General features: G+C 40.0%; 3 protein-coding genes across 5 annotated transcripts; 2 read left to right on the forward strand and 1 right to left on the reverse strand.

The window, feature by feature from the left end:
* Positions 1 to 1,799: 1,799 nt before the first annotated feature.
* septin2 (septin 2) lies at positions 1,800 to 11,685 on the forward strand. Of its 2 annotated transcripts, none has more exons than XM_084369213.1 (13): positions 1,800 to 1,921; positions 2,894 to 2,935; positions 4,173 to 4,287; positions 6,093 to 6,179; positions 6,316 to 6,439; positions 6,669 to 6,803; positions 6,974 to 7,091; positions 7,432 to 7,533; positions 7,753 to 7,898; positions 8,139 to 8,261; positions 9,301 to 9,361; positions 10,183 to 10,279; positions 10,466 to 11,685. In XM_084369213.1, exons 2-12 carry the CDS (start codon positions 2,912 to 2,914, stop codon positions 10,267 to 10,269), a joined length of 1,122 nt encoding a protein of 373 aa, XP_084225339.1. In that variant the 5' UTR covers positions 1,800 to 1,921; positions 2,894 to 2,911; the 3' UTR covers positions 10,270 to 10,279; positions 10,466 to 11,685. The 2 variants fall into 2 exon arrangements, with proteins under 2 accessions (XP_084225339.1, XP_084225340.1); XM_084369214.1 differs by having other exon boundaries at positions 8,139 to 8,222.
* Positions 11,686 to 13,100: 1,415 nt separating this feature from the next.
* On the reverse strand, positions 13,101 to 19,905 carry stk25b (serine/threonine kinase 25b). Of its 2 annotated transcripts, none has more exons than XM_084369212.1 (11): positions 19,475 to 19,905; positions 18,533 to 18,763; positions 18,350 to 18,406; positions 18,097 to 18,205; positions 16,311 to 16,468; positions 15,911 to 16,096; positions 15,388 to 15,533; positions 14,069 to 14,174; positions 13,922 to 13,993; positions 13,537 to 13,673; positions 13,101 to 13,343 (listed from the first exon to the last, which is right to left on the reverse strand). In XM_084369212.1, exons 1-11 carry the CDS (start codon positions 19,502 to 19,504, stop codon positions 13,322 to 13,324), a joined length of 1,254 nt encoding a protein of 417 aa, XP_084225338.1. In that variant the 5' UTR covers positions 19,505 to 19,905; the 3' UTR covers positions 13,101 to 13,321. The 2 variants fall into 2 exon arrangements, with proteins under 2 accessions (XP_084225338.1, XP_084225337.1); XM_084369211.1 differs by having other exon boundaries at positions 13,101 to 13,431; positions 19,475 to 19,904.
* A 1,763-nt stretch (positions 19,906 to 21,668) lies between these two features.
* On the forward strand, positions 21,669 to 27,317 carry LOC311266704 (mitochondrial fission factor homolog A-like). Its single transcript, XM_084369216.1, has 7 exons — positions 21,669 to 21,820; positions 22,547 to 22,768; positions 22,890 to 23,068; positions 24,406 to 24,497; positions 24,647 to 24,817; positions 25,682 to 25,757; positions 27,065 to 27,317. The coding sequence occupies exons 2-7, from the start codon at positions 22,552 to 22,554 to the stop codon at positions 27,194 to 27,196; spliced, it is 867 nt and encodes a 288-aa protein (XP_084225342.1). The 5' UTR covers positions 21,669 to 21,820; positions 22,547 to 22,551; the 3' UTR covers positions 27,197 to 27,317.
* Positions 27,318 to 27,394: the final 77 nt, after the last annotated feature.

The following is a 27,394-nucleotide window of genomic DNA, read 5'->3' on the forward strand; positions in this document are numbered from 1 at the left end:
CTGCTTAGTTAATTTCATACTGAATGAACCTCTAACAACAGCCCCAACAAGTTAAGTCTCAAATGTAAAGGTAATCCAGTCAAATCTGATCAGGATTGATGACATTATTTTGTTAAGAGTGGTACATAACAAAGTCTTATTAGTGCAAATATTACACTGATATTACATGTGTGTGTACATATTCCTTGTAAATACATTTTTCTTTTCTTTTTTCTTTTCCTTTAGTCACACTTCTATGTATTTTGTTCTATTTTATTGCATATCTTACTGTTAATATTATATTATAATTTCTGATTAGTTTCAATGTTAATCGACGATCCTCAAAACTTTTGTTTTTCTCAACCACCACATTAATAATCACACATTATCCACCCTTATATCCCCTTATATACCCTTTACTTAACATAAATCACTTTATAGAGGACTTATATGCTCTATGATGTTTTACCATAGCGTCCATCCATCACACGTCAGATGATAATTATTATTATTAGGGCTGCAAATGTCAATTGTTTTCATTATTAATTAAACTCCCGATTATTTTTACGATCATTGAAAAAAAAAGAGCAAATGGTGATGTCTCCAAATGTTTTCTGTAGTCCAATCAACAGCTCAAAACCCAAAGATATTCAGTTTGCAAATATAAGATTTACCAGTGGCGAGTTTAGACCCTTTTTATGGGTGCTTTTGTCTGGGATTTGCTACCATCAAGGTGAGGAGACACAGCTTCATTCTCCCAAAGTAGATACAATGATCTGGGAGGGAGAAAGAGAGAATGGTTCAGTCACATTGTAACTTAGTGTGAGATGGTTTGGGTTTTGAGGTGAGTTGAGGCAATTTTTAAAAACTTTTTATTTATTTATTTTTTACACGCACTCACGTCTTTGAATTGTATTTTTTTTGCATAATGACATTACCTTTGTGTTCAACATTAAAGCACGTTTTCTCAGATTTCTTGATATCTTTCTAGTCACATGATTGAATAGTTGATGTATGAAAGAAAACACTGTTATTAACAGGTCTAAATTGTCCAGTAGAGAGCATGTGAACAAACCTGACAAGTCTTAATAACAGTAGCACACACACACATGCACAAACACACACTTATGGACTTCAGAACAGTGTAAATATGGCTTGAATTGTTATTCATTAGTAATCCAGTTAAAACATCATATATAGAAAAATATGAATGTACTTTTACTCAATAAAATGAGTGATTTAGCAGACTGGATAAACACTTTTGCAGGGCACTGAATGTATGCGACACAATGCGAGTTCGGTGCAAACATTTTGCTTTGCTGTGAAGCTCCAGAAATGTTTGTGGACTTTGAAACTTCACCCAACTTTCCATGAGTATGGCGGTGAATAGAAAATGACTTCATTTTTATTTTTATTTTTGGCTGAACTTGTCCTTCAAGGGAACTTTTATTCTATTTCTATTATTCTATTATTTATTCTATTCAAGACAGTACTTTATCTTTATCATATTCTGTCTTGTAATAGGGTGAAAAGTGGCAAAGACTGCAGGGGTTCACAGAGGAAGGTCACACATAAGTTCACTTTTGCTCTATCAACAAGTGGACTACTTGAATAATTCAGGGTAGCCAAAACAATCTTGTTTTTGGGGACCCAGAATTTCTAACTACGACCCTGCTTGATGCCATTATATATGCATATATGTAGTTGATGCCCCCCAGACACAGCCAAGCAGGCTGACTCTCAGTGTCACCAGGGTGGAAGTGTTCATGTGCAGCTCAGTGCTCCCGCGGCTGCTCTCGCCCAGTGCATTGTGGTCTGTGTGCTAAAGGAAGCTGCTGCACCGGAATCTGAAGAATTTGAGGTGTCCGCCAAGTCTACTGTTCATCGTCGCCTCGTCTCTGTGTCTCTATCTGCACTGTGCTTTCGGCGGACAGACTGTAAGGTAACTTATCCCTCTAGCTAGTTCGCCACTTGTTAATCTAGAAGTTGCCTCTGTGCTGTGTTCATCGCGGTGTTGCTGTTAAACCGACGACGCTAACATTAGCCGTTCAAGTGAACATCCTGCAGGAGAAGCTACTCGGCTAGTTAGTAGTTAACGCTATGCTAAGCCTGTCTTGTACCAGTTTACAGAGCAGCTAGCCAGGGCTGTTAGCTTGGTGAATAGCTCTGATGTGGTGTTCGCTTTTCAAAAAGAGGAATTAGCATGAAATAGTGTTTTTTTTCATGGTAGATGTCGGCATCAACACATTTCACACCCACTGTGGGTTGGACCGTTATGAAAATAGCCGTTGCTAATTAGCGCAAACCGGCTGATCGTTTCCATCCACTGATAGCTCAGGAAATTAGCCACTCGTGTTTGTTTCAGTCATTTCTATGATTAAACTAGAGGGGCAGGTCATCTTAAATCGGCTACAGCTAGCTTCTAAACTAGCTTGGACACATTTTATATCGCCCTGTCATACATACAGTCGTTTTCATCCTAACACGATGAGCTGTGGGTGTGTTTTTGACACTCTCAGCTCTTTCAGAGTGTTTAAATAAAACAACGTACAACACAACAACCAGCATTCAGACAGTAAACATATGACATATAATGGATTAAATAGTGGGATTAATAGCATAAGAATAGCTTAATCTCGTATCCTCATGTCATTGCGCTGTAGTGGGACGCAGCTGTAACTTAATGCAGCTATCTGAGCAGGAAGAGGAGTTTTTTTGTGGTGAGACACAGCACTCTCACAAACCAGACTTCCTGTCTCTCACACTGTCAGGCCTGTAAGTATGCAGCTGTATGAATGATCTCCATTTCAAAGAAGATCCAGAAGCAGGCCTGAATCGTAGCAGAATTTGACTTGATTACAGTGATAGTTGTTTGTGCTTCTCAGTTTTTGATGCAGTCTGTCTTTTCTGTCAGGCTTAACAAGAAGAGAAAATGTCTCAGGCCGACAAAATGAAGGTGAGTGTCCGAAACCAGATATCACATCTGAACCAGTACAGTGTGCAGTTGTACCAGATTCCTACTTCTTCTTCTGAGACCGTTTGTCGAAATGGCTGAGCAGTAATAGTGATTTGAAAGTAAGATGTGTGCAAGTGTAATATGCTACAGATCAACACTGCAGATTATAAACTACAACAACGACAGTAAAATGAGGTTACCACCATTTCATGAGCGTTGATGAGGATCTTATGATTTATGATTACTTATTTGAGATGCTTTGATTGTTTTTCCACTAAAAAAAGATGTGTCCTATCTGTGATGCCATATAAATATTTGTTTGTCTGATTCCACATTTGATAGTGAGTCCAATATGTTTTACTGCAATTTTAGTTTTAATTTTAAAGTTACAACAATATTCTGACGATTAAGGGGATAATATCATGAATCACAATCATGTTGGACAGGATAATCATTAAATGAAATTATCATATTTTCCCATGCCTACTTGTGTTACAAAAGTAGACTAAAAGTCTGCTGTTGTCTTTGCTAATGCAGTCCTAAACGTCTTAAACTAATCATTCAGTTGGACATTTTGTGCTTCCCTGCTTTTCTCACATTATTTATGCATTGTTCAAAACACAGATATTACTGGTGGGTCACTCAGCTCTATGCTCAGTGTGCTGCTCCCCATCCTCATGACTCACTGCTGTGGCTTTATGCTGGTTGAAAGGCCCAAAGGCAGAGCGAGAACACATTGCTTTTCAGGCTTATCAGTCATGACCTTCACTGAAAGAGCGGGGAAGGGAGGGTTCACTAATCATACAATACCGTGATGTCAAAATGAGAAAACTAAATAAGGAACTCGTGCCTTTTTGTATTTGATTTGAAGTAGCCTAGCATTGCTGCCGGGGCGGTTAAACCCTACACTGTTGGTCTGCTTCTTACTGTGTAGGAAAGGGCCATAAACACTGGAATGATGGGTGGAAGGTCTTTTGCAAATAGACAGCAGAGAAATCACTGTTGCCCTCCTAAATATCCTGGCTGTTCGTGAACAGATGTCTACTCGAGCGCTAATAATCGGCTGTCATGTTATAATGATGTTTAACGTCAACCTGATGTAGATTTATGACAACAATTACTTTTAGCTGAAGGAATGACGTGCAAAGCCACGTCCTGACATAAGTTTCAATGTCGGTGTCTCCAAACATTTTTCTTGATGATGACTCTCCTGATGTTACACTTTTTTTTTCTACAGCAGGGGCAGTTCTCCAACCCTGAGACCCCAGGGTATGTGGGATTTGCCAATCTGCCAAATCAGGTTCATCGCAAGTCAGTGAAGAAAGGATTTGAGTTTACGTTGATGGTGGTAGGTGAGTGTGTCTCAGGCCTTTTCTTGTTTTTTTGCTCTTTTCTTCAGGTTTTATTTAGTTTGAAAAATGATAGTGTATCTCAGTGATAACAAGCTAGGCAGCAAGAGTAAACATGAACATTTGAGGAATGTGTTTCTGTGTTTTTGGCTCATGTGAGTTTGTTTTTTCATGTTAGATTTATGGTGGGATCTTGGCCATTAGCCTGCACGATATACAGTTGTTGCTGTGACATGCTTTCTTTTTATAATAGCCTTCCTGTAGGACAGTTTTACAACTCTTTCATCTCTGTAGTTCTTTTTGATTGTATGCTGAGAGTAAGCAAGTTGCTTCAAAGGTGTATTTTAGTGAACATGAAGGCTTTCGGTGTGTAGAAAATGGCAGATGTCACGTCAGTGTAGTTGCTCAGCTGGCGTCAGCAGCAGCATCATGCGAGTGCTGTGACTGTGTGAACCTCCCTGCTTGTTGGTACGGGGGGAGGGTAGAAGCTCCCCTGAACACTGCTCATCCTTTTGCTTTAAAATAAACCAGAGAGGAATGCAGCCAGCAGGCCTCGAGGGATTGATTCACACAGTGGACAAGGCCTGCTGGTCCCTCTACTGCAAGAATACTCATTGAGTGCTTATTTAACCCTCTGCGTGACCCATCTTCTCAAATGCAGCAGCGATTTCCTGCGAATTTAGATAGCTGATGTTGTCACCCACTCATTGAAATTCCTAATTTCTCCTTGAAGTGCATCGCTTTTTTGTTAATGCTTACCCTCAAACAATGGTACTACATGCTCCTGAAATGTAGACTTTCCATACAAGACGTTCTGGAAAGTTGCCAGTTCAGGACGTTGTAAAGACTTCTGTAAATCTTTTGCCATGACTCTCTTGGGAACCACAGTAGCAGCATTCCTGGGTAAAGCACTCAGGCTTTAAGTTGAGCATCTGTAACTCTGTGACCGTGAGACTTGAGGAACATAATTTCTTACACATAGTTTCCTAAATTTTGATCACTGCTGTTGCTGAATTGCTGCTCTAGTTTTATTGATTTGCAAGACAGAAGTTAGGCTTACTGCTAGACTAAAACAATACTGAACGGGCCTGGGAGAATATGTTGGAAGATATATTTATTCTGGTACAAAGCTTTTATTTAAAACTTCAATTAAACTGTGGATGTTTATTGTCTTTGTCATATTGCCACGTGTTTGTAGTAGTCTAGCACCTGCTGTTGGCATATGGAGGATTGTTTAAATTTAGTTCACAACAAGAGGGAATATTTTTAGGATTAGTCAGTTATAAGGCAGATTTTGTTTGATTTATTTCATTCATGATCAGATAATCTCAGCAGACATTTAAACAAAATCGGTCTGAGTCTTCACTGCACAGTTTCTTCAGTCCATTGCAGACTCTCATGTAAAGCTGGAGTCAAGCTAGAAGAGGATGTCCAGGTTATAATGTTTGTGAGAGTGAAACTGTCCAGTGTTCTCCTTCTTGACCTGAGAGCTGCTGACTGATTATAAACACTTGCACTCCTTCCTCAGGTCTTAAAGGTTATTTAATCAGCCACCTGACAGTTCTAGGAAAGATTAATGCTCAAGTCAGATTTAGTATCACGTATTTCCGGGTGGAGCGTGGCCTGCTGTGCGTCACAGTGCAGCTGTCTTGTTTCCTGCAGCACAGTTATGATCTCCTTTGTTCTACTCATTGATACTGAACATTGTATTAGAAGAGGTTTACACCAACCAGAACCTGTAATCTTAATAATTTCCTTATTTTGACTTCTCAAACTGATGCTGACTGCATGTTGATTGTTGCCAAAAGGTGAGTCTGGACTTGGAAAATCCACCCTGATCAACAGCCTATTCCTCACTGACCTTTACCCTGAGAGAGTCATCCCTGGAGCAGCAGGTAAAAAGCAGGTTTTTGTAAAGCACTTGGTGTATTAAAAGCACATAATAAACAAATACAACTCAGTCGAGTTGTTTAATGAAAATCTTAAACTGACAGTGTCTTCACATGTTATGTTTTTTTTTGCTTCTAACAGAAAAGATTGAAAGAACGGTTCAGATCGAGGCGTCGACAGTAGAAATTGAGGAGCGAGGGGTGAAGCTCCGTCTCACTGTGGTCGACACACCAGGATACGGAGACGCCATCAACAGCCAAGACTGGTATGATATCTGTAGGGCGTATGCTGATGAAGAGATGAGGAATTTTTAATTACCCAGCGCCAGTCTGTGATGTTGGGCAGTTAAATGCTTGTTTGAATGTTTTAAATCATAAGGACAGCACAAGGCAAATGTATTTTTCATCTTGGCTTTGGATTTTAATAGTCAGTGGCTTTGCTGTCAGCATGGCTGAGTTCATGTGTTTGACATGATGTTTATTTTTCTCATCCAGTTTCAGCACCATTATCAGCTACATCGATGACCAGTTTGAGCGCTACCTCCATGATGAGAGTGGTCTAAATCGTAGACACATCGTTGACAACAGAGTTCACTGCTGCTTCTATTTCATCTCCCCGCTTGGCCATGGGTGAGTCCTTCTGCACATCCTTGCACACATACAGGGATTTTCAGTCAGTAAAGTTTCACTGAAGTTATTTTCTATTTTGCTAACCATATTCGTCACACCCTCTTTTCATAAATACTTGAATTTTTTTGTCTCTCTTTGACGTCACGCCTGTCTGTTTCCTGTCCACCCAGCCTGAAACCCCTGGACGTTCAGTTTATGAAGGCCATTCACAATAAGGTCAATGTGGTTCCTGTCATCGCCAAGGCAGACACACTCACCCTCAGAGAGAGGGAGAGGCTCAAGCGCAGGGTGAGAACAATAGTTACCCATTGTTCGGGAACTTTTCCAGTTCCTGAAATAAAGAGTAGCTATCATGTGCTCATGGTTTACTCTTCCAGTGGGTGAAAAATACTGTTTGTACATAAAGAACCATATTGAAACGGGGCTTTCATATAGCAATAATTTAAAAGATATTTGCATCTTTTTACTGCATGGACAGCCCAGTTTAATGAAAAGACCATCTTTCCAGTGCTGAAATACTTATGTAATTACATATAAAGTCATGGTTAGATGGGGTATTTTCACTGTATACATAACAGTTAATAAATGGTGATACTGACCTGTGTTTTGTTACTGTTGCCTCGGTAAGATTCTGGATGAGATCGATGAACATGGTATCAAGATTTACCACCTTCCCGATGCTGAGTCTGATGAAGATGAGGACTTCAAAGAGCAGACCAGGATCCTCAAGGTAAGCTTTCCATTCCCTGTTAAGCTTTTCAGCCGTAAAAAGACAATTTGGTGTGTTTTTTTGTTGTTGTTTTTTGTACCACAGGAATGGGAATCTTGGTAAAAGCTTTGCGAGCTGAATAACATCCCATTTCTTTATGGATTTCTTTTAAGTGTTGTAGTTATTTTTTTGTGTGGTTCAGCCAAGACTACAGACACATGGACTACTCATCTTTTCCAGGCTAGCATCCCATTCGCTGTGGTGGGATCCAACCAGCAGATTGAGGCCAAGGGGAAGAAGGTGAGGGGTCGCCTGTACCCCTGGGGAGTGGTGGAGGTGGAGAATCCAGAGCACAACGATTTCCTCAAGCTGCGGATCATGCTCATGTGAGTGAAATAGGAGCTAGAGGAGCCTATAACCTCATGCTCTCCCTATCCTTTAAATTTTTTGTGATACGAGTAAAGTGACCTTAAGATTTACTGACCTGCCTGTTTTCTCCAAATTTCTGTGAAAAGAAAAGGTAGTAAGCTTGCCAGAATGCCTTTAAACACGATGAGAGCAAATACACCTGCCAAAAGCTTTTTGTTTAGAGTATTTATTGGTTGCTGACTTTCACACTCCCACAGAACCCACATGCAGGATCTACAGGAAGTGACCCAGGACCTCCACTACGAGAACTTCCGCTCGGACCGCCTCAAGCGGGGTGGCAGGTTGTCCTCCCATGGTTACATTCTGCCTCTTTCTCCTGCGTACGTACCTGTCTGTCAGCTTGCTTCTCTGCACCTCCCCCACCTCAAACAGCAAACCTCTGATTAGACTTAAATCATATACGATAAATACAGTGGTGTTATAAATCAGAACACAGAAATGCACATACCACAGGTGTTACTGTGATGAAACATCCAGAGCTGTGTAAATGGAAGCTGAGTTAATGGATCATGTACCTCCAGTGATTCCTCTGTTGTCTGTTCACACAGTGTAATGTTGTTGAACTAGTGTCAATCTGTAGTCCAGTAGCTCTAACTCATCATTTTGCATTTTTACTACACCAGGCAGGCCGTGGTAGGGAGGCAGAATTGAATTTCACGTTGTGGGTTGTGGTTTTACATGGTTAGTTGGTAGCTAAATGGTACATGTAGTCTGAGTATTGCAGAGGTTGTAAACAAGATTACTGTGTGTGTCATTTAACATAGTGTGGATATATCATCATTTAACCCTCATTGTAGACCAGAAACAATCTTTTAGACTTTCTTCTAAAGCCATACCAGGATAACAGGAGTGGCTTTACTGCCGTCTCATTGGCTCGCCATCTGTCCAATGATGGCTGCCTGGTCTTGATTTGTCCAAACCCATGTGTGGACTATTGAGGTACCTTTTTTTTCATCATTTGGGGGAGGTAACGCTGCTCCCCTACCTCTCACACTTGCTTCCTCTCTCTCAAATCTTACCGCTTTCACCTCTTTGTAGATATTTGTTGTAGATGCCCACTATTCCATCTTTTCTGCAAAGGAGAACTCCACTAACCCACTGACCCCTTCTTCACTTTCTCAATGTGGCAATTGTCATGTTTGCCTAATGCTATACTTGAAATGATACATCACGCATGCACACACACAAATCTTTTATTAATCAACACACAAAGTGATTTCACATGTTTAACCTCTCTGACTGTGCATTTAACTTAATGCTTCTTTTATTAATCGGCACACATTCTGCAGAAATATTGGAGGTTGATTCTGTAGCATCACAGTAACATCAAAAGTAACTATAGTTGTGTCATCGATGCAGAAAGGGACCGGAGCCAGAGGAAATGGACAAGGATATGATCCTGCAGGAGAAGGAGGCTGAGGTACAATGTTTCAGACACTACACCACTTTTCGCCTGCTGGCTGTCCTCTCATTTTAAGTATATCTATCTAACGCATGGAAGAAAAGTGTATATACTCAAAAAGAAACTTTCTTTTAAGATCATTCACTCCTACATGTTACAATTAAAAGCTGGGAACAATCACACATTTATAAGAACTGTAAAAACTTATAATGCATGTGTTAAACTGTAAATGATTCAGGTTCACATTTGGTTTCTGGTCAAGCAATCTTTGTGGGACCAGTTGTTTCTAGTCAATCCCCTCTTCTCATTTCTCAATTTGTACATCTGCAGTTTCTTTTCTCGCCTCTGCTCCTCATGTCTTAGTCTCTCCCAAATGAGATCCGAGCAGAGGAGGTGAGGAAAGACACACTTGGAGGGGTAGAGGCAACAGGCGTTTAACAAAATTAGACATCCGTGCTCTGGAGCATCATTTTAAATCAAAGTCAATTAAATGAGAGGTGTGGCACAGCTGCATCATCCGTCCATCCACATCTTTGCTCATATCTGCTCTGGCAAGCCTCCTCTCTCCTCATTCCTCTCTCCTCGAGATGCATTTAGGAATTGAGACACCCTTCAAGATGGCATGCTGAGATCAATTTCCAGGTCACAGGCAGGAGGACAGAGGAGAGAGGACACAACAAGGCACAAAATAGAGAAATTAGAAGAACCTTAAGACTGAAGGCTCAGGAAAAACCTGACACCTTCAAAATCTCAGCTGTCTGAGTGAATGGGATTTGTTCTTGTTTCTAAGAACAGCTGTTGTTTCCCTGTCATTCATGCTGATGCTCTGTGTCACACAGTTGAGACGAATGCAGGAGATGATTGCTAAGATGCAGGCCCAGATGCAGAAGCAGGGAGACGGAGAGGGAGATGGCCCCCATGCGTGAAAAGTCTGCGGTAGGAGTAAGACCCATGGACACACTCAACACCTACTCTAATGCAGACACATTGCATACATGACACTGTATTTACTGAACAATAAGACGTCTAATTTCCTGCATTTAAAGAAATGTCATTTGTGTTCTTTGAAGCCTTGCTTGATTTTTTTAATGATGTAACTTTTCGTCTTCCTTTCCACTGCAGGTGTTTGAGCCACTGCTCGAGTTTGACTAGAGGGAGAAGGATGATAGCAGAGAAGGTGTGAAGGCCATCTGGTTATTGACTCGTACTGCTTGCCACTATTTTTATTCCAATCCTACACGGGATGTGGAGTCATTTTTTTTTTTTTATACATACAGTTAAGTATATTCAAACAGTGTTAAGTTTATATATTTACACACGGTTCTATTTCTTCATTTTTTAAATATTGTTTCATTTCCTTAAAACTTATGCCAGTTATTCAAATGAAGTCATGTGACCCATCTTTTAAAATGGTGGCATATATCTTGGGATGTTCTGTTTTCCATTTTTTTTTCGTTCCCTTACTGTTTTTGCTATTGAGAAAACCAAAGTATCGCTGCTTGTATTCAGTGCTTTTAGTGCTAAAACATCTCTCGAAGCGCGTGCTAACCTTTGCTCTGTGAAAGAGCTTCATTGGGAGAGCCAACGATGGTGAAAATTAGTAGCAGAAATATGCTTTTCATGCCATTATTATGCCATTGTGTCAATACTCTTTTTGTCAAGAGAAACCATGATTTCATATTCCCTCTGGTTAAGAAACCACACAAGCCTCCCTTTGATAGGGTCCACCCTGCTCAGTATTAATCACAATACCCTCCTCATGTGCATGCAACTCTCAAGACTGTCTGGTAAAAATTCAGGTGAATTTCCCCTCTAGTGATGTGTTGGGATCAGCTTCCAGTCCAAATCTTCTTCATTAGTGCAGTTCTCAGATCAGTGTCTCTAAGTACAACAGAAATCAAGTGTTTGAGTTTGATACAAATTTAATAAACTGTGACCCTCGACCTCTTCCAGTCTTCCTGTAGACCTGACAAATGAAGGACAGGCAAATGAGGTTTGATGCCTCTGTTTGGTGCTTTCAGTGAGCTAGATGTATTTACTCCACGTCTCCTCCACTCTGTAAGTGAAGTCATGTGCCAGGGAGCATTAACTGTTATGTTGTTATTGATGCAGTGAGATTTAAAGAGGTATAAACTTGTACCTGTCCCAACTGCTGAGTACTTTGTGGTTTCCACGACCGCAGAGATTAACGGTGACCCGATGAGGTCAGTGTAGCCAACGTTTCCCTCACCAGCCAAGATGTGAGTTCTTGACATTCCTCTTTGTGCTGTTTTTATCCAATATTAAAGTACCAAATATTGTTTTTGATGCATATATTGTAATAAAAGTTTTATTAAACTTTATTCATCTCTTGTGTGATTTGAGCTTTTTAGTTATCTTCCTTCACATACTAGATTTTATAAGTATTAGGCTTTAAAAGTAATCAAAATGACTTGAATCTTAGGTCTTAAATGGCACAATCGTTCTATCCAATTTAAATGTATCTTTTCTAATTTTGGTAGAAACAAGTCAAGCTCTTCTGCATAACTTAAATCTTAATAGCAAACTAATACTCTCTTCTTACTTTATATTTGCACTTACCTATTGGCAGTGATGGAATGTAACATTTACTCAAGTACTGTACTTAAGTATAATTTGAGATACTTGAGTATTCACATTTTCTGCTACCCTTATACTTCAACTACAACTTCAACTACATTTTGGAGGCAAATATGATAGTTTTTACTCCACTATATTTATTTGATAACCTTAGTTACTAGTTACTTTGCAGATTACATGCTGCACCAGAGCCAAAGTAAATTAAATATATCTATTTTATGGGCAATCAGATTAAAAAATAATAACTTGATTCAGAAAAATCATGACTATGTGATCTGATAATCAGTGGACCTGTAGTATATAGTTTATACATAAATGTAAATATATGTATAGTTTACTTTTACTTAGTTTTGATACTTAAGTACATTATATATCACATTAGATATCAGATACTTTAAAACTTTTAAGAAAAATAGTCCTGAATGTGGTAAAAACAAAAATCCTCTTGAAAAGGTCTTAAAAAGCGTTACATTTAAGTATCTGATACCTGTAGACACCAAAGTCTATTCAAGGTTCATCTCTATCCTATAATACATTTTTGTCTAGTTACACCCCACTCTTAATTTAATGGTGGTGCAGAAGAGCCTGAAGCTTCTCCACACACACATCAGCAGGTGCTTCCTGCTCCCTTTGTGCTTCATCTCAGCGAGATTAATTGCCTCTGACAGACAGAACCAGTGTGAACCTGCCCTGACTAACAGGGCGTCAGTAATTACACTGTACGGAGAGGTTAATTACTCCAAACCCCAAGCTTACATTCTTCTTATAGAAAGGAGAAAATAGTAATTATCTATAGTTTTAACAATCCCCAAAAGGAAATACACATAATTAGACTTGTCCAACTTCCATGAATGTCAACTATATAAACACTAAAGAATATTAACTTGAATTATTTATATAGTTAAACAGATTGACTTCACAGTATAATGTGCAGCCTCAGACAGAAGTGTAACTTAATGTAAATGTCTGTGAGCATCAAACAGACAAAAAGGAAGATGTTAAAACAGCAACATGAGTCGGCTAGTATTCTGATATGAAACATACCACTATTAGCCTGTTGTGGAAATGTACGACCGTAAGCCATCCATTTTTCATAACGGTGATGCTTCATTCTGTCTTGTGAGAAACAGAGTAACACCAAACACTAAAGACAGCGAGACATTTTCCATAGACTTTATTATAGTTTTTTTCTTCTCAATCTAACAGGTATACACAACGCTCTAAATGTCATGGCTTTTTTGTCTTAAATACTCTCCGCTCTTAAAGAAAAACTGTAAAAATATTTAATTATAACTAATTAAAAGATCTCTCAGGGGACTGGGGAGGGTGCAAAGATACGAGGGGTGTGGGGGTGGAGGGGGGGTTGGTCTTCTGTGGTCCTTATCTGAGGCGTTGGGTGGGTCTGGGAGACAGAAAAGGGGGCAGAGTTAAGTTACATCCAGCTGGGGTTTCACCGCGAAGACGGGGTGGTGTTACCATTTAAAGAAAACCTGCAAGAACGACATGAAATCGATTAATTCAAATAAATAAATGAAAGTTTTCTGCTGCATAATGGACAACCCAGCTGACAGTTGTGACACTGGTCGATGTATCACCTGCACACTCTCTCCATCATGTGTGTGACGAGGCGGTCGGAGATGCCCGGACATGACTCCTCGGCCAGGTTGAAGGCGTTTTCCAGCTCCTCAATGGCTCCTACACCCCCACCGCTCGCCCGCCGCTTCTCCTTCAACTACAGAAATCAAATAGAAAGAATTTTGTTTGTCGTGCACCTGGAAGCTTCAGCCACACTATGTGAGCCTAATTTCTTCTGTACTGTTTACAGTTTATAACATAACAAGCGGAGATGAATCAGCTTTTGTTAGTTCTTGTATTCATTGACAGAGTCACATGTTTTTATGTTCTTCTCTGTTCTTTATTCTACAATGAATAGCATTATTCAAAGTTAAAGTTTCCCCCTTCCCCAACAGCTGGACCTACCTCTCTGAAGATGGGTGTTACCAAAGCAGACAAGCATTGTGACTTGGGTTGCCTTTTCACTGAATCTCCTGACTGGTAGGAAGAAAAAAATGGTGTTAGACACAGAATCAAATCTTCTGTATAACCTGTGCGCTATGAGAGTCTTACCTCTGAATCTGTGTGTGTGTAGCCCTTCTGTAACTTGTTCATAGAGGTGGGTCTGACTGTGGGGAAGGTCCACATAGGACACGAGTCCACATCACCATCAGGATCCCTGTAGGAAAAATAAAACAAGAGGAGAGAAATGTATAAAATGTGATGGGCACCAACTTGACCTGATTTCATATAATGATTCAATGACCTAATTTTAGTACATTCAGGCAAAATGATTCTACTGAAGACAATTTAAAATGCAGCCTAAATGGTGGGCAGCCGATTCTTCTAGTATATCATCCATAAATCACCCTGAAATTCTCTAATAGGTCAGCTTAGTATCAGTAATTCAAAGAGGTGCCACAGAATGTAGTTGATCCTCGTTCCATACAGACACCCCCTCATACACATGCTGTTTGGCACGCATGTAAACCACAGATTCATTGCAAAATTGAATTGCAAAACACCTGCTATTAGAATGGAGGTTGGTTTGACAGTCTGTCCACTCTGCAGACCGCTGGGAGCAGAGGGTATTTTAACGTTAATAATTCATAAAAATTAAGCTGACCTACCTTTTAATAAAGAACCTTGTAAACAGTTCATAGTTCATTCTGCTCATAGTAAAAAGCTATTAAAATAGAAACAGTGGTTCCGCTCCACCACAGCCATGTAAGTAGTTTACAGCATGTAACCTACTTACATCGGGGGCAAGACCCACAAGAGGGTCGCGAGTTAGTTTCCAGGGCTTGCAAGATGGTTGTAGAGAAAGGAATAAAATAACATATTTTAGAATGGGGAACAGTTTTTACATCACATTGCCTGTACCAGTGATATAATTTGCCTTAACATAGATTGTGTGTGTGCACATGCGTTCTGACTGGATGAAACACAAAAAGAAAACCCCTTTTTTCATTTCGGCACTTTCGGCACGTTGTGAGTCCCAGTGCAAGGGGGTCACGGTTGTGAACCACTGGTTAACAGTAACGTTTAAGGACTGAAAAAGTGACAGATATACAGTTGCATGTGTCAGGATATGACAACTCTGGCCAATGATTGAGTATTTAATATTTTAGGCATTTTAAGATTTTATTCAAACAATCTTGATTGTTGTTTCATTGAAGACAATGGGCAAAAGATTCTTGCTTTAAGTGTTTTACAGAATAAATTGCCCTTTTTTTTTACGGATTCGGAAAATTATCCACTCAATAATGATAAGATCCAAACTGTGAATTTTATGATCTGTTGGACCCTGACTAATTTAACAAACTGGCTCTGAATAGATCCTTTGGAAAGTGTACAACTGAAGCGTATGACTGTGTGTTCTTGAGACTCACATATCTGAGTCGTCGGAGCTGGATTCCTCTCCGTGTCCCTCTGACTTCCAGCGGCGATAGCGGTCAATCAGCTCTGTCAGATAGGCCGTCTTCTTGGTGTAACGCGTGATGAACTTGTGCTTCAGGAGCTCTTTGGCTGTTGGCCTCTACAAACAAACAAAGAGATTAACATTCAGTGACGGCAGCATCGGAGGGGTCACACTGCTGGGATCAGTTGTCTAGTTATAAGACGCTAAAAGAAGCTTCAGTAATGAGTCCACCGTCACATTACTTAGATTTAACAAGAATGTGACTTGGATTGAGTTTGAATATTTGAGAGAGCCCAGCACAAACGATAATTCCTATTCAGGACAAGGTATGCTAATCTAATCACAAAAATATTTGGGAGAATAAATGCCCAAAGTCCATGCCAATCTGGAATTATCATCCAATTTTCTGATCTTATTTTGCCCAAAACAAGCACGTCTGATCCCATGTTAGTTCTGCTGCAATGCTTGCAGATGCATGCAGGTGTGTTACTTACAAAACGAGGGTCTTTATTTAGACAAGCCTCCACAAACTCTTTGAAGGGCTTGCTGTAAGGTCCCTCAAGTGTGGGTGGAGTGTTTTTCGGGATGAGAAAAAGGACCCTCATGGGGTGAAGGTCCGAGTTGGGAGGTTCCCCCTTAGCCAGCTCGATGGCAGTGATTCCCAGGGACCAGATATCAGCCTGAGAGGGGGAGAGTGCAATGCGTAAGTAAGGTGTGTTCACTTCACATATAGAATGAAAATTTCATCTGTCTACTTATCAGTGCTTCCACGTAAAAATAGTACATTTCACCCAAAAGTGAAAAAACCCAAAACAAAACAAACTCAAATCAATCTAAAGACATAATTCACTCAAAGCAGTAACACAGTGTCGCTTGTCCAGGCCACAGACTCACCTTAAAGTCATAGGCTGACTGTTTGATAACCTCTGGAGCCATCCAGAAAGGCGTGCCAACAAATGTGTTCCTCTTTATCTGGGTATCTGTCAGCTGTCCTGCCACCCCGAAATCTGCCAGCTTCACGTCGCCCTGCTCTGACAAGAGCACGTTGGCAGCTAGGAGAGAGAAACAGACAGAGGAAGACAGCTCAAGTACAAGAACAATCCACTTGACAACGGCAGCTTTGACCACAGGTGGTCTCCCTGTGCGCATTAGTTTTCTGTCTCCATCACTACCAGCCATGACTGTTTCTCGTTGTTGAACTGGACTACATGCGGCAGCCTGAGGAACACCACGTGTCACTGCTGCATCTCATTGGCTCATTGTTGAATGTCATACACTTCGAAAAGACTGCATTTTTCATTAAGAGAAAATGACTTTCTCTCTCCTGTCATGATTTCAATATGTGTACAGCTCCAGCCTTAGGTAGCAAGCCGGAAGCAGATAACTACCATAGTTTTTTTTTACCCCATGTTGTCATGTATGAAAGGACCCAAAATGAACACTGTAAGTTGACAATCTGATATCGCCATGTTGTCGTTCCAGGAACATCAAGACAACTGACCCAGCTGTTGTGACAATGTTGCACCTTTCCATAACAGTGAACTAGTAAGCTAACTCAGGCTGGTCTCTTTCCCAGGGCATCGAATTTTGGCGTTTTGTCATGTCCCATAAGGCTTTCTGACAGGATTGCTTCGAGTGTTGCATACAGACGCTAAAGCGTACCTGAAAAAGCGCGTGACAAAGCAGTGTCGTTATTCGATTACCTGGGATGAGAATGCGTGTACACATTATCGAACATAATCACCAGTTAGCTACACATTATCAGGGTAAGTTTAATATGCAAAATAATTGTATACAATATATGTAGTAGGGGGTCCCTGCTCTGTATCTTTACTAGGCAAGGGGTCCTTGGCCTGACAAACATTGGAGACCCCGGCTATGAGCAAATTATTTAAACAGCATTTGTATAGGAATGACTCTGTTTTTTTATCCATATAGCAGGTGGTCACTGTAACCATGATCACTATAAGTGGTTTTCACTGTAATACTACAGACAATAAATCCCCTAACATGTCATCATGAATGTATGTGAAAGGTGGGTGAATCATTTTGAGGTTATAATGAAAAATAAAGTGGTGTAGCGCCTGATTTAGGCCAATCAAGTGTCAACTTTCTGAAATGCCACAACAATAATTATTTGAGATATTGTGCATAACAGAGGAATGGACATGAGACACTCTGTAGTCTCATCCCCAGTTTCATCGTGGGAATCATTAACAGCTTCAGGCATCAGAGACAGGTTCTACGTAGATATGAACTGACTCCCAACTCAAGTAGCACCAGCTGAAGATTAAAAATAAATGGCTTCACACATATATACATCTAACAACTGCATTATGTTGTGAGCTCACAGAAGGTGTTCATAAATGTATGCAGCTCGGTAGCATATTTCAGTGTGTGGACTTATTCTGTGAAGCATCTGGTTGAGACTGGATTTACATGTTGTACCTCAGCAGCTCCCTCATCTCTGCTCAACATTCAGAGTCTTACTCAGTGAAGTATTTACTTGCTGATAGGAAGCTTGAATCAAAGCAAGGTAATGGATAATGTCTCTAATCAAAAAACATACTGGTGCGAACTGGCTCTGAGATATGATCTGGCTTTGTACGCAAACAAAACCGTAAAATGACGTGAAAAAGAGGGACTTCGTTCTTCACTGCACGAAGATGCTGCTTATTACCTTTGATATCTCTGTGGATCTTCCTTTCAGAGTGCAGATACTCCAGCCCCTTCAGTATTTCCCTCAGTATTGTAGCAATGTAAGTTTCTTCAAGAGGCCCTGGACGTAGCTAAGGAGAGGAAAGGAGATGAGAAAATAAATCAGAAAAATGTGGAAGCTGCGAGAGAGTTTTGCTTCTCAAGTATAAAAAACGGCCACTTTGCAAGATTTGTATAAAACTTTGTAAGCTGTATAAAAATATAAATCTTCTTACCAGATCCAGAGCAGATCCTCCACCTAAATACTCCATGATAATCCACAGCTTGGTCCCCTGAGAGGAAAACAATACTTCATGAAGCATGTATGATGTTTTGAGTTTAAACTTTAAAATACTGCTTTGTTGAAGAAACAATCTGTGCATGTATGTATCGCTTCATTACTTGTGCTATTGTCTTACCTTCAGGTATGATCCATAATACTTGGTAACAAAAGGGCTATCACACTGGCTCAGCACTGTGATCTCCTGTTGAATGTCTTCAATCTCATCCTCCGCCTCCTCCAGGTCTATAATTTTAATCGCCACCACCTCCTTTGTGCGGTTGTTGATACCTTTGTAGACCTCTCCGAAGGAACCTTTTCCAATCCGCTCCTGCTTGGTGAAGTACTCCTCGGGGTCCAACCGAGTGTTCTGGTCCAGTGACAGCAAAGAAATTATTGAGAGCAAGTCGTGATGACTGTGCTAAGAGGCTTATTTGTGTGTGTTGCTTTCAAACCACCTGAACAGAAGTTGTTTCACATTCGGATGCTCTTTTATAAAGGTTAATTAGACGTGACAGCAGTTGTTACATCCATCCGTTTGCCTATAAAATAATGCCTTCATGCACTGCTCACATTAAAAGAATATGAATGATTAACCTTTCTTATCTGTGTCAATACGTATCCATTCAGTCACATCCCATATAATTACCTAGACTCTTCATCGAACTTTGCGCCAGGATGTAATTCAAGATGCATGACACTTGAAAGTTCAGTGGTTTTCTCTTTTCATAACAGCAGGAAATGAGTGATGATTTGACTGAGTAGGAGGCACATAGAGAAGTCATTACATTTATTTTACGGTAACATCTACAACTCTACAACAATGTAGACTTCAAGAATATTGCCATACAATGTATTTAAATTGTTGTCAGTTTGTTGACTGCAATGTTTCCCCTGATGCTGACAACGACAAAGAGATGAAAAATAAATGCTTTCATATATCTGTATATAGTAAGTTGCATCAATTGCATTGATGGCTTAGACCCCCACCCACCTATTCATGGAAAGCCTGACAGTCATGGGGGTTCGCCTTGGTCAAGAAGAAGGGAGGTGACAGTTAGTGAAAAGAGGATTTCTGTACCTGGTTTTGCATGTTTTGAAGGTGTGCCATCCCCTCTGTAGGCTGGACGGGACAGGGACGGCCACAGCCCTCTCTTTCCGAAGTTATCAAAGGGTCCTTTCGCGTTTTTCCTCCCCACTTAGCTGTCTAGGAAGCTAGCTAGGTCGCTAGCCAACTAGATAAACACCCAATCTGCTGCTGGCTTTAACGGGGCTGTCACTCCGCGCACTGTTTTCGGCCTCCAAGTCCAACGGAGGACCGAAGAGCCCGGCGAGACAACGAGCTACTGACCGAGAGACTCCATTTATGTCGGCGGTGATGAACAAGAAGAAAAAATGCTCCTTCCGCGTATTAATATTTAATTCATTTCAAGGAACGTTTAGCCTGTTGTTCATTTGAAGCTTGAGGAGGACAAAATAATGGCCCAGACGGAAGACGCATGCGCATTAGTTTTAAAGCGTGCGGAATTGTGGGAGTTGTATTTCTGAGCTCCGTTGAGCTTTTCCGTTGAGGCACCATGAATGTAGGCTATGTGAGGTAGGTTACCTGAAAACCTGTTGATGTAGAAGCTGCCACAGACGTTCATGACCGAAATATACGTAATAAATACAAGAATGTGAATGTTTCTGAACAAATGTTTGTTTGATTAACTCAAACCAACACACGCCCAGGGCCTCCATGCCACTAGGGGGCCCAGATGGAGGGAAAAGATCATCAACTACCTATTTATAATGTTTTAACACATATTTTGAAATATTATAAAAACATAACAATCTAAAAAAAAAATCTGTGATCTGAAACTTAATTTCAATGTTTATATATTTATTCATTCATTGATTTTTTTTTCATTGAAGCTGCTGTAAGTGATATATTTTGTATTAAAATAACTATGAAATAGTTCTGTTGTACGGTAAACATTGTTATAGAGTGTTTGGTCAGGAGCCCATGTCTCTCCTCCCCCCACTCATGCAATAAAAGAGAAAAGAAATATTCTGGTATCCCTGCTGACTTTATCCAGTCAGGACAGAGAACTCCATAAAGAGGTGGTCCTGTCTGCTCCTGAACCTACAGAGAGCAGGATCCCCAAGTCAAAAATATGTGTGTCTGTCTATGGGGGGTTACAGTCTGCCTACTGTAATCGTCCGTTAATCCAGCCCTCCACAAGGTGTCCTTAATTTTTGTTTAATCGATTTATAGCAGAGTCACTGGCAGACGCAAGATAAGATAAGATAAGCCTTTTTAACCCTAGAGGGAAAATCAGGTGTTGCAGGAGCACAAGGACAGCAATAAGTATGGATGAATAGAGAAAGTAAAAAATAGATAATTTAAAGTATATAAAAATAAAAATCTGAATAAAAATGGAAATATAAACTATATAAGAGCAGTTTAACTCAAAAGTACAAGACAAGAGTAACATAGTGGCGTGTGTTCATAACATCAAAGTCAACAATGCAGACAATATGTAAACAGCACACACCAGAATAATATTCTGGCCATATGATAATCTCAGTAAAACAGCAAATATATAATTTATAGTACACCTGAGGCCAAGTTATATTTCAGCAGTGGCTATTTGTTGGATTTTCGACCAGTTACTGGCCTGGCAGGTTATCAGATTCAATATTCAGTATTTTTCTGATTATTTGAATTTGTGTTTTTTGTTTGTTTGTTATTTTGAAATAATAAATTCATTTAAAAATGTGATCTGATGCAGCATGTAATCCCTAAAGTAACTAGCAACTAGTTACCAAATAAATGCAGTGGGGTAGAAGGTACAATATTTTCCTCCAAAATGTAGTCAAGTATCCAGTAAGTAGTCCAGTAAGATGTCATAATAAATAGGTCATTTTGACCTTTATTTTCCACTACTTCTAACTGTTCCTTACCAAATTGTTTGAATATGTTTGTGTGTATTTCAGGAAAATAATGCAAACATTTGCTATCTGCAAGAAATATTGACATTTTCCACTAAATTATGAAAGATCAATTGAATTACAGCTGGAAAAGGCCAAATCACCCCTATGTTGATGCAAATCATATCTAAATAGCCTCTTAGTATTACCTCGTCTGGATTAAACTAATTACATAAAAACATTTATGTGAACCAACTAATTTGAGCGAGATAATGGTGTGCGCTCGTTTTCCAACCTGGGTGCCGCCGGCTGCTGCGGCTCGGTTGGGCTGACGGTGTGGCTCATAAGCTCCGCCCCAGCGGGAACGCGGGGAATGTTACTAGCGGAACAGACACACACACTAGCTTGAAGCGGTGTGTCTCTCTGTCGTCCGTCCCGGTTAATGCTGCGTTATCACACAGCGGACAACATTTAGACACATGACGTTTTAAACTCCGGTGCTGAAACCATTACGGTAAGTGACCATGGAAGCTAAAGCTAATTGTAGCGTTTGATATCTTGGTTAGCCCGCCTGTTATGGCAGCGGTTGTCATCGCTCCGCTTAGCTAACGACTTGTGACAAAGATAACACGAGCTAATGCTGTCAGACCTGATATACTCGTAAAATTAGCTCGATAGGAGCAACGTACTTGCCAGACATGGCGTCTCGTGTGGCTTTTCATTGAGTGACATTGAAGCCATGTGTCAACAACAGCTACACCTCATGTCGACGTTACGTAATTTTATGCAACACAACGTGAAATGTTTATTCTTATGTATTATTTATTAGCTTCGGCTGTTACACCCCCTTCCCTCTACCTTGTGGTCGGGCTTATTTGGGTTACTCTACGGGACGTGAGGTGCCCCTATACCAGGCAGCATGTTTTGGGCACTACTCTTAGCCACTGAGCCAATTAGCAAGTGCTAAATTGAACATATTTGTCATGTTAAATTAATTAGGCATAATAATACTGCTGTCAGTCAGATAACTAGGATGGCGTTGCAGACAGGCTTACTGTCATTCAATTGAGGGTGATGGCAGACTTCCAGGGTTCACAGACAGGAGCCTTGAGGGATTATTGACACCGACTGTGCCCTCACTAAAGTATACTTTAAAAGTCTACCTTCTAACTTGCACACTTGTCTTTATCTGGCGACTATTTATAAGTGTTTTTCCATTTCCTTCTATTTGTGTCTTCAGGCTGGATGAGTGGTCCAACCTTCACCTCCCCCTCTGCAGAGGTGGCCGAGATGAACCGCATCCATTACGAGCTGGAGTACACAGAGGGTATCAGCCAGCGCATGCGGATCCCTGAGACCCTCATGGTGGCCCCTGAGAAGCAAACGGGGGCTCTGCCATTTCAGCAATCCCTGCCCATTCACACAGCTATGATGCAGGTGCCAGAGAGGATTGTCGTCGCAGGTGAGGACAGCAGACAGGGTTGCGGTTAAAGGATGTATGGCAAAAACATACACTAAACTACCTACTACTAATACCAACCGCCATTGATTTATCTGTCCCTCTCTCTTCACTTCCTCCACAGGTGACGATGGGGACCCTCTGTTTTCCCGTCCCCGAGACTTGGACCTAATCCAGTCCGTCCCTCCTGTGGACCTCCTGAACATGAAGGCCCCTCCACGTGTCCTCACCCTTTCAGACCAGCCGCTGGACTCCCTCGAAACTGATCAAACTGCCTCATCACAAAGCAATCCCAGCCAGGCGGTAAGGGTCAAAGCAAGGCTTTCATACTATGCCCTTTTTAGTTTTCCTTAAAATGAAGTGAATTTCCTCAATTTGCTGAACTTAACACTGATCCAAATATTTTTATTTATTTAATATTATACTGGTACACTATCCTGTGCATTATAAAAAGATAGAAAGGTAGCAGCCTGGGGTTAAACACGAAGATCCACATTCATACTTACAAGATACAAGGTCAATAATTGGTTACAGCTGTTAGTTTTTTGACAAAAATGATGAAAATATTGTTGATGCTGTTGCAGTAATGATATGTGTATTAATTAGATTAGTCAGAGGCAGGTTGAAGGGTGAAAAACTAAAATATTAAATTCTTTGGTGGGAATTTTGATTAAATCATTCCCAAATGTGTCTTTTCATAAGTACTACAGATGTTTTTGTAAACAAGATGGTCAATTCTTCATATCTTCTAGTTTAGTTGTTAAGTGCTATAATAGTGTGTGCCTTCTTTACCTGTTGACGCTAAATAAGTGTGGTTACTTTTCAGTTCTTGACCTTTTGTCTTCATGGTACATCAACTAAGACCACAATTACCTGCTGCAAACGCAGGGGATTGTTGGTACAAGAGCAGATAGTGTTACACACATCTTCGTTCTCACCTACAATTAGACTCCTTCCTTTGGATATTGAAGCTGCTGGAGCTTGAAACAAGGAAGAAAGTCTACAGGGTGATACAATGAGACATTGCCTGGAGAAGAAATGAAAGCCATGACTTAGTTTACCTACCTTAAGGTAGTTTTTAAATTATTGGTTGTAGTAGGGTAGCCTACTACTGGATATTGCTCTTGCTTGTCATGTAATGTGTGGAAATGTAAAGAAGGAACATTTGGCAGATGTAATTTGGTAGAAGGAAAATAGTTCCTACATGAAACCGCTCACAACAAGTCTGTGGATTATCTTGAGAAACCAGGTCAAGGCTTCTGGAAAGAGACATTACTGTTGAGTTTTTCAAATGCCTTCTAGTGTATTCCAGAGACGGCAGACATCTGTTTGGCCGATATGTCCAAAACTCACCAACTAATACCAAAACAATCTAGATGGATAAATACATTAGATTAGATTAGATTAGATTCAACTTTATTGTCATTGTGCACAGTACAAGTACAGAGACAAGTGCATATTATGTACAGTATAAATAGTGCAGCAGACAGATATTACAATATGTACAGTATATAATGGCACAAATAGTACTAGAGGTCATAAAAAAAAAAATATATTCGATATAGGAGAAATAAGGGTTATTTGACAGGGAGTGAAAAATAACTAATAAGGTTTTAACCTGTAACTGTTAATGTTCATAGGCCCACTTTCAGGCTCGGTCTCGACGGGAACGCAGTGCGAGTGAGAACATTTCAGGCCGCTACAGCAGCCAGATCGTCAGAGGTGACGTAAGGTAAGCATACATTTATAGTTGATAAACCTGTTTCAACACTGCTTTTCACAGACTTTCTATTCTGAATTTGCAAATCTCATTCTTATCTTGCTATTGGTGTGTTAAAATCTTATTTCTCTACTGTTTCTCCCCATTCACCTCTCTGCCAGTGTAACCCCTTCCCCTTCTGCCCCCCCAGTCCGCTTGTGTCCCCCTCTCTGTTCCCCTGAGGATGCAAACATCAACCTATTCACAGCTGCAGGCTTCTTGTCTTATATCCAGTCGACAACACGCCGGGCGTACCAGCAGGTTCTCGAAGTGCTGGACGACAACCACCGCAGGTGATTTCTTCGTTTCTGGATTTCTTGGGTGCTGCATTCACAAAGTTTCTCAGAACAGACGGGTGGAATTCATTAAATTGGGACACAGCATTGTAACCTTTTAAAAAAGTTCCTTCCTTAGGTGAAGAACTGTAATGGAGGAGGAAATTATGGCATGTAGGAGTTACTGAAATAAGGGAGAAAGCAGCTGTAAGATGTCAAGACAGGATTAAAGAATTTTGATTAATTGCATGAGGTAGAAAAGTGATGCAAAAAAGAAAATCGTGTTGGGATGATGTTTATTTATTTCTCATTGAAAGAATGAACATTATTAGACAATTAATGCTGTTTCACAGTCTCAACTTATATAATTCTCCCTGTAATCCATGTGAGGTACCTGAAGTTGTCACTGTCTTTAATAGGCAACTTTAGACTTAGACTTAGTGCCTCTGCAGCGGCCAGAGGATACTAAAACACGCACCCATTCCTGCACAGCCTGTACACCCTGCTGCCGTCTGGCAAGAGGTACAGAAGTATTTGCTGCTGTACCACCAGACTACAAAGCAACTTCTTTTCTCAGGCTGTGAAACTTATGTATTCATCCTCCACACTTCACCAGAAATAATAGTTTTTCACTTGATTATCATTAATTCATCCATTTATGTAATTCTGCTTTTATGAGTAGCATAAAGGAACTACAACTATCATTTTTGTTGTACAATCCTGATAATATAATGATAAAGAAATTGAATCTGGCTCTCAATGTCCACATTATGTCTTCAGTGGAAAAGCATGTTGGAAAAAGTTCTGTGCTAAACACTTTTGTAATTGTAATGGATGTCACTGTTATCATTATTCTAAATGGAGATATGATCATCTCCACAGGACACATCTGGACATGGCCCTGGATATGAACCCTGATGAGTCTGGCTTAGTGGACGCCTCCTCACTACGACGACAGGTAACATATCTCACTCTTCTAAATGACTCCTGTTTTTAGGTTTGTAGTTTACAACTGTTAGGGTACAGTGAGGACATGCTGACAAGCTGATGTATCCCATTTCGGGCTGCTTACAAATTATGCTGGCAGAGCAGCACACAGCCAGTGATGAGTAATAACTGGCATTTTTAGATTCTGTATACAAACAAAATACACAAAACAAACAAACAAATGCATTAAAAATACAAAAGCTGATAACATCCTGGGCAAAAGATTTTCTTTAAAATTAACAGTATTGATTAACCTTTGTTGCTTTAGTTGTGTTTTTTTATTCTGCATTATTTCAAGACAGATAATGCCGCCAAATTCTTTATCTCTGTTGTTGTTTTTGATTTAGTTACTGTAGTTCTGCCCTTGACGTTGTCTTGAACACTTCAAACTTAAGAGGGAGACACTACAGGAGAATACGGTTACAGAAAAAGGTTTTAATTAATTGATATCAGCATGAAACTTCCCCAGTTGATAACTTTCACAACAAAAACCTAAACATTGGTAAAGGTCAGGTTAAAAATTCTTGTTTCATTTTGGTGATACATTAAGTCATTTTTTTTACATAGGGAATGTTGGGTATCGCTCTATAATCAATCCATAGATCGTACTGTCAACAGCCATTTAAAAAAAGAAGAAAAAAAAAGAAATCAATCTTCGCCATGTTTTTTTGGTTGTGTTATATGTGTTACTGTTATATGAATCAAGCTATGAATGGTATATGAACAAACCCTTCTGTAAAAACCTTCAGAATATAGATAGAAATAAGGATGGTTTGGTGTATGTGATTGCTACTGAAGTGCAGATCTATGGCTAGATTGTGAGGAAAAAGCTTATTTAAGTGCTTTAAAAATATGTACTGTATTCCATACATTTTTAAAAATGCAAATATGGTGAATGCTGAACTAAAAGATATCATCATGAAACATCCCCAGTTGATAACTTACATTCAAGTTCTCTTTTATTCAATGTTTAAACATGCAAATAAGGCTCTGTAATTAAATATGCACTAGTTTGCATAGAGGTCCAGGACACAAGTCTGAACTAAAATGTGTGTTTTGGGCATTTTCTCTCCACTATTCTGAAACAAAAACATGTAGTGTAAGCAAAAAAAAAAGACAAATGATGTTTTAGCATGTACTGTCTCCCCTTCAATGAAAAATCAGAAAATGGTAATTCTGTTTGTAAACTTCTGTAAATCTTACCCAGGCCCAGCAATGTAGTGTTCTCATCTTTTTTTAAAGTGGTGAAAAGATGTGTTTGTGTTTGTGGTCCTTCAGATTGTGAAGCTGAACCGGCGTCTGCAGCTGCTGGAGGAAGAAAACAAAGAACGCTCCAAGCGAGAGGTGATCCTGTACTCTGCTACTGTGGCTTTCTGGCTCATTAACACCTGGATCTGGTTCCGTCGCTAAGATGAGACAAGACTGAGTCTCCCGAAACACTGGAAGCTGAAGCAATTCCTTGTTTAAGGTGCAACCATTAAAATCCCAAGCCTTTACTCCATCTAAAGGCAACCAAGGGGAACTAAACATTGCTTGCAAATGTCTACCACGATTCTCTATGGTTTTTATAGCAAATTATATTGGAATTTCACTTAAAATTTCTAGGCT

The sequence above is a fragment of the Pagrus pagrus genome (assembly GCF_965226575.1).
Source record: "Pagrus pagrus genome assembly, chromosome: 12".
Classification (NCBI taxonomy): Eukaryota; Metazoa; Chordata; class Actinopteri; order Spariformes; family Sparidae; genus Pagrus; species Pagrus pagrus.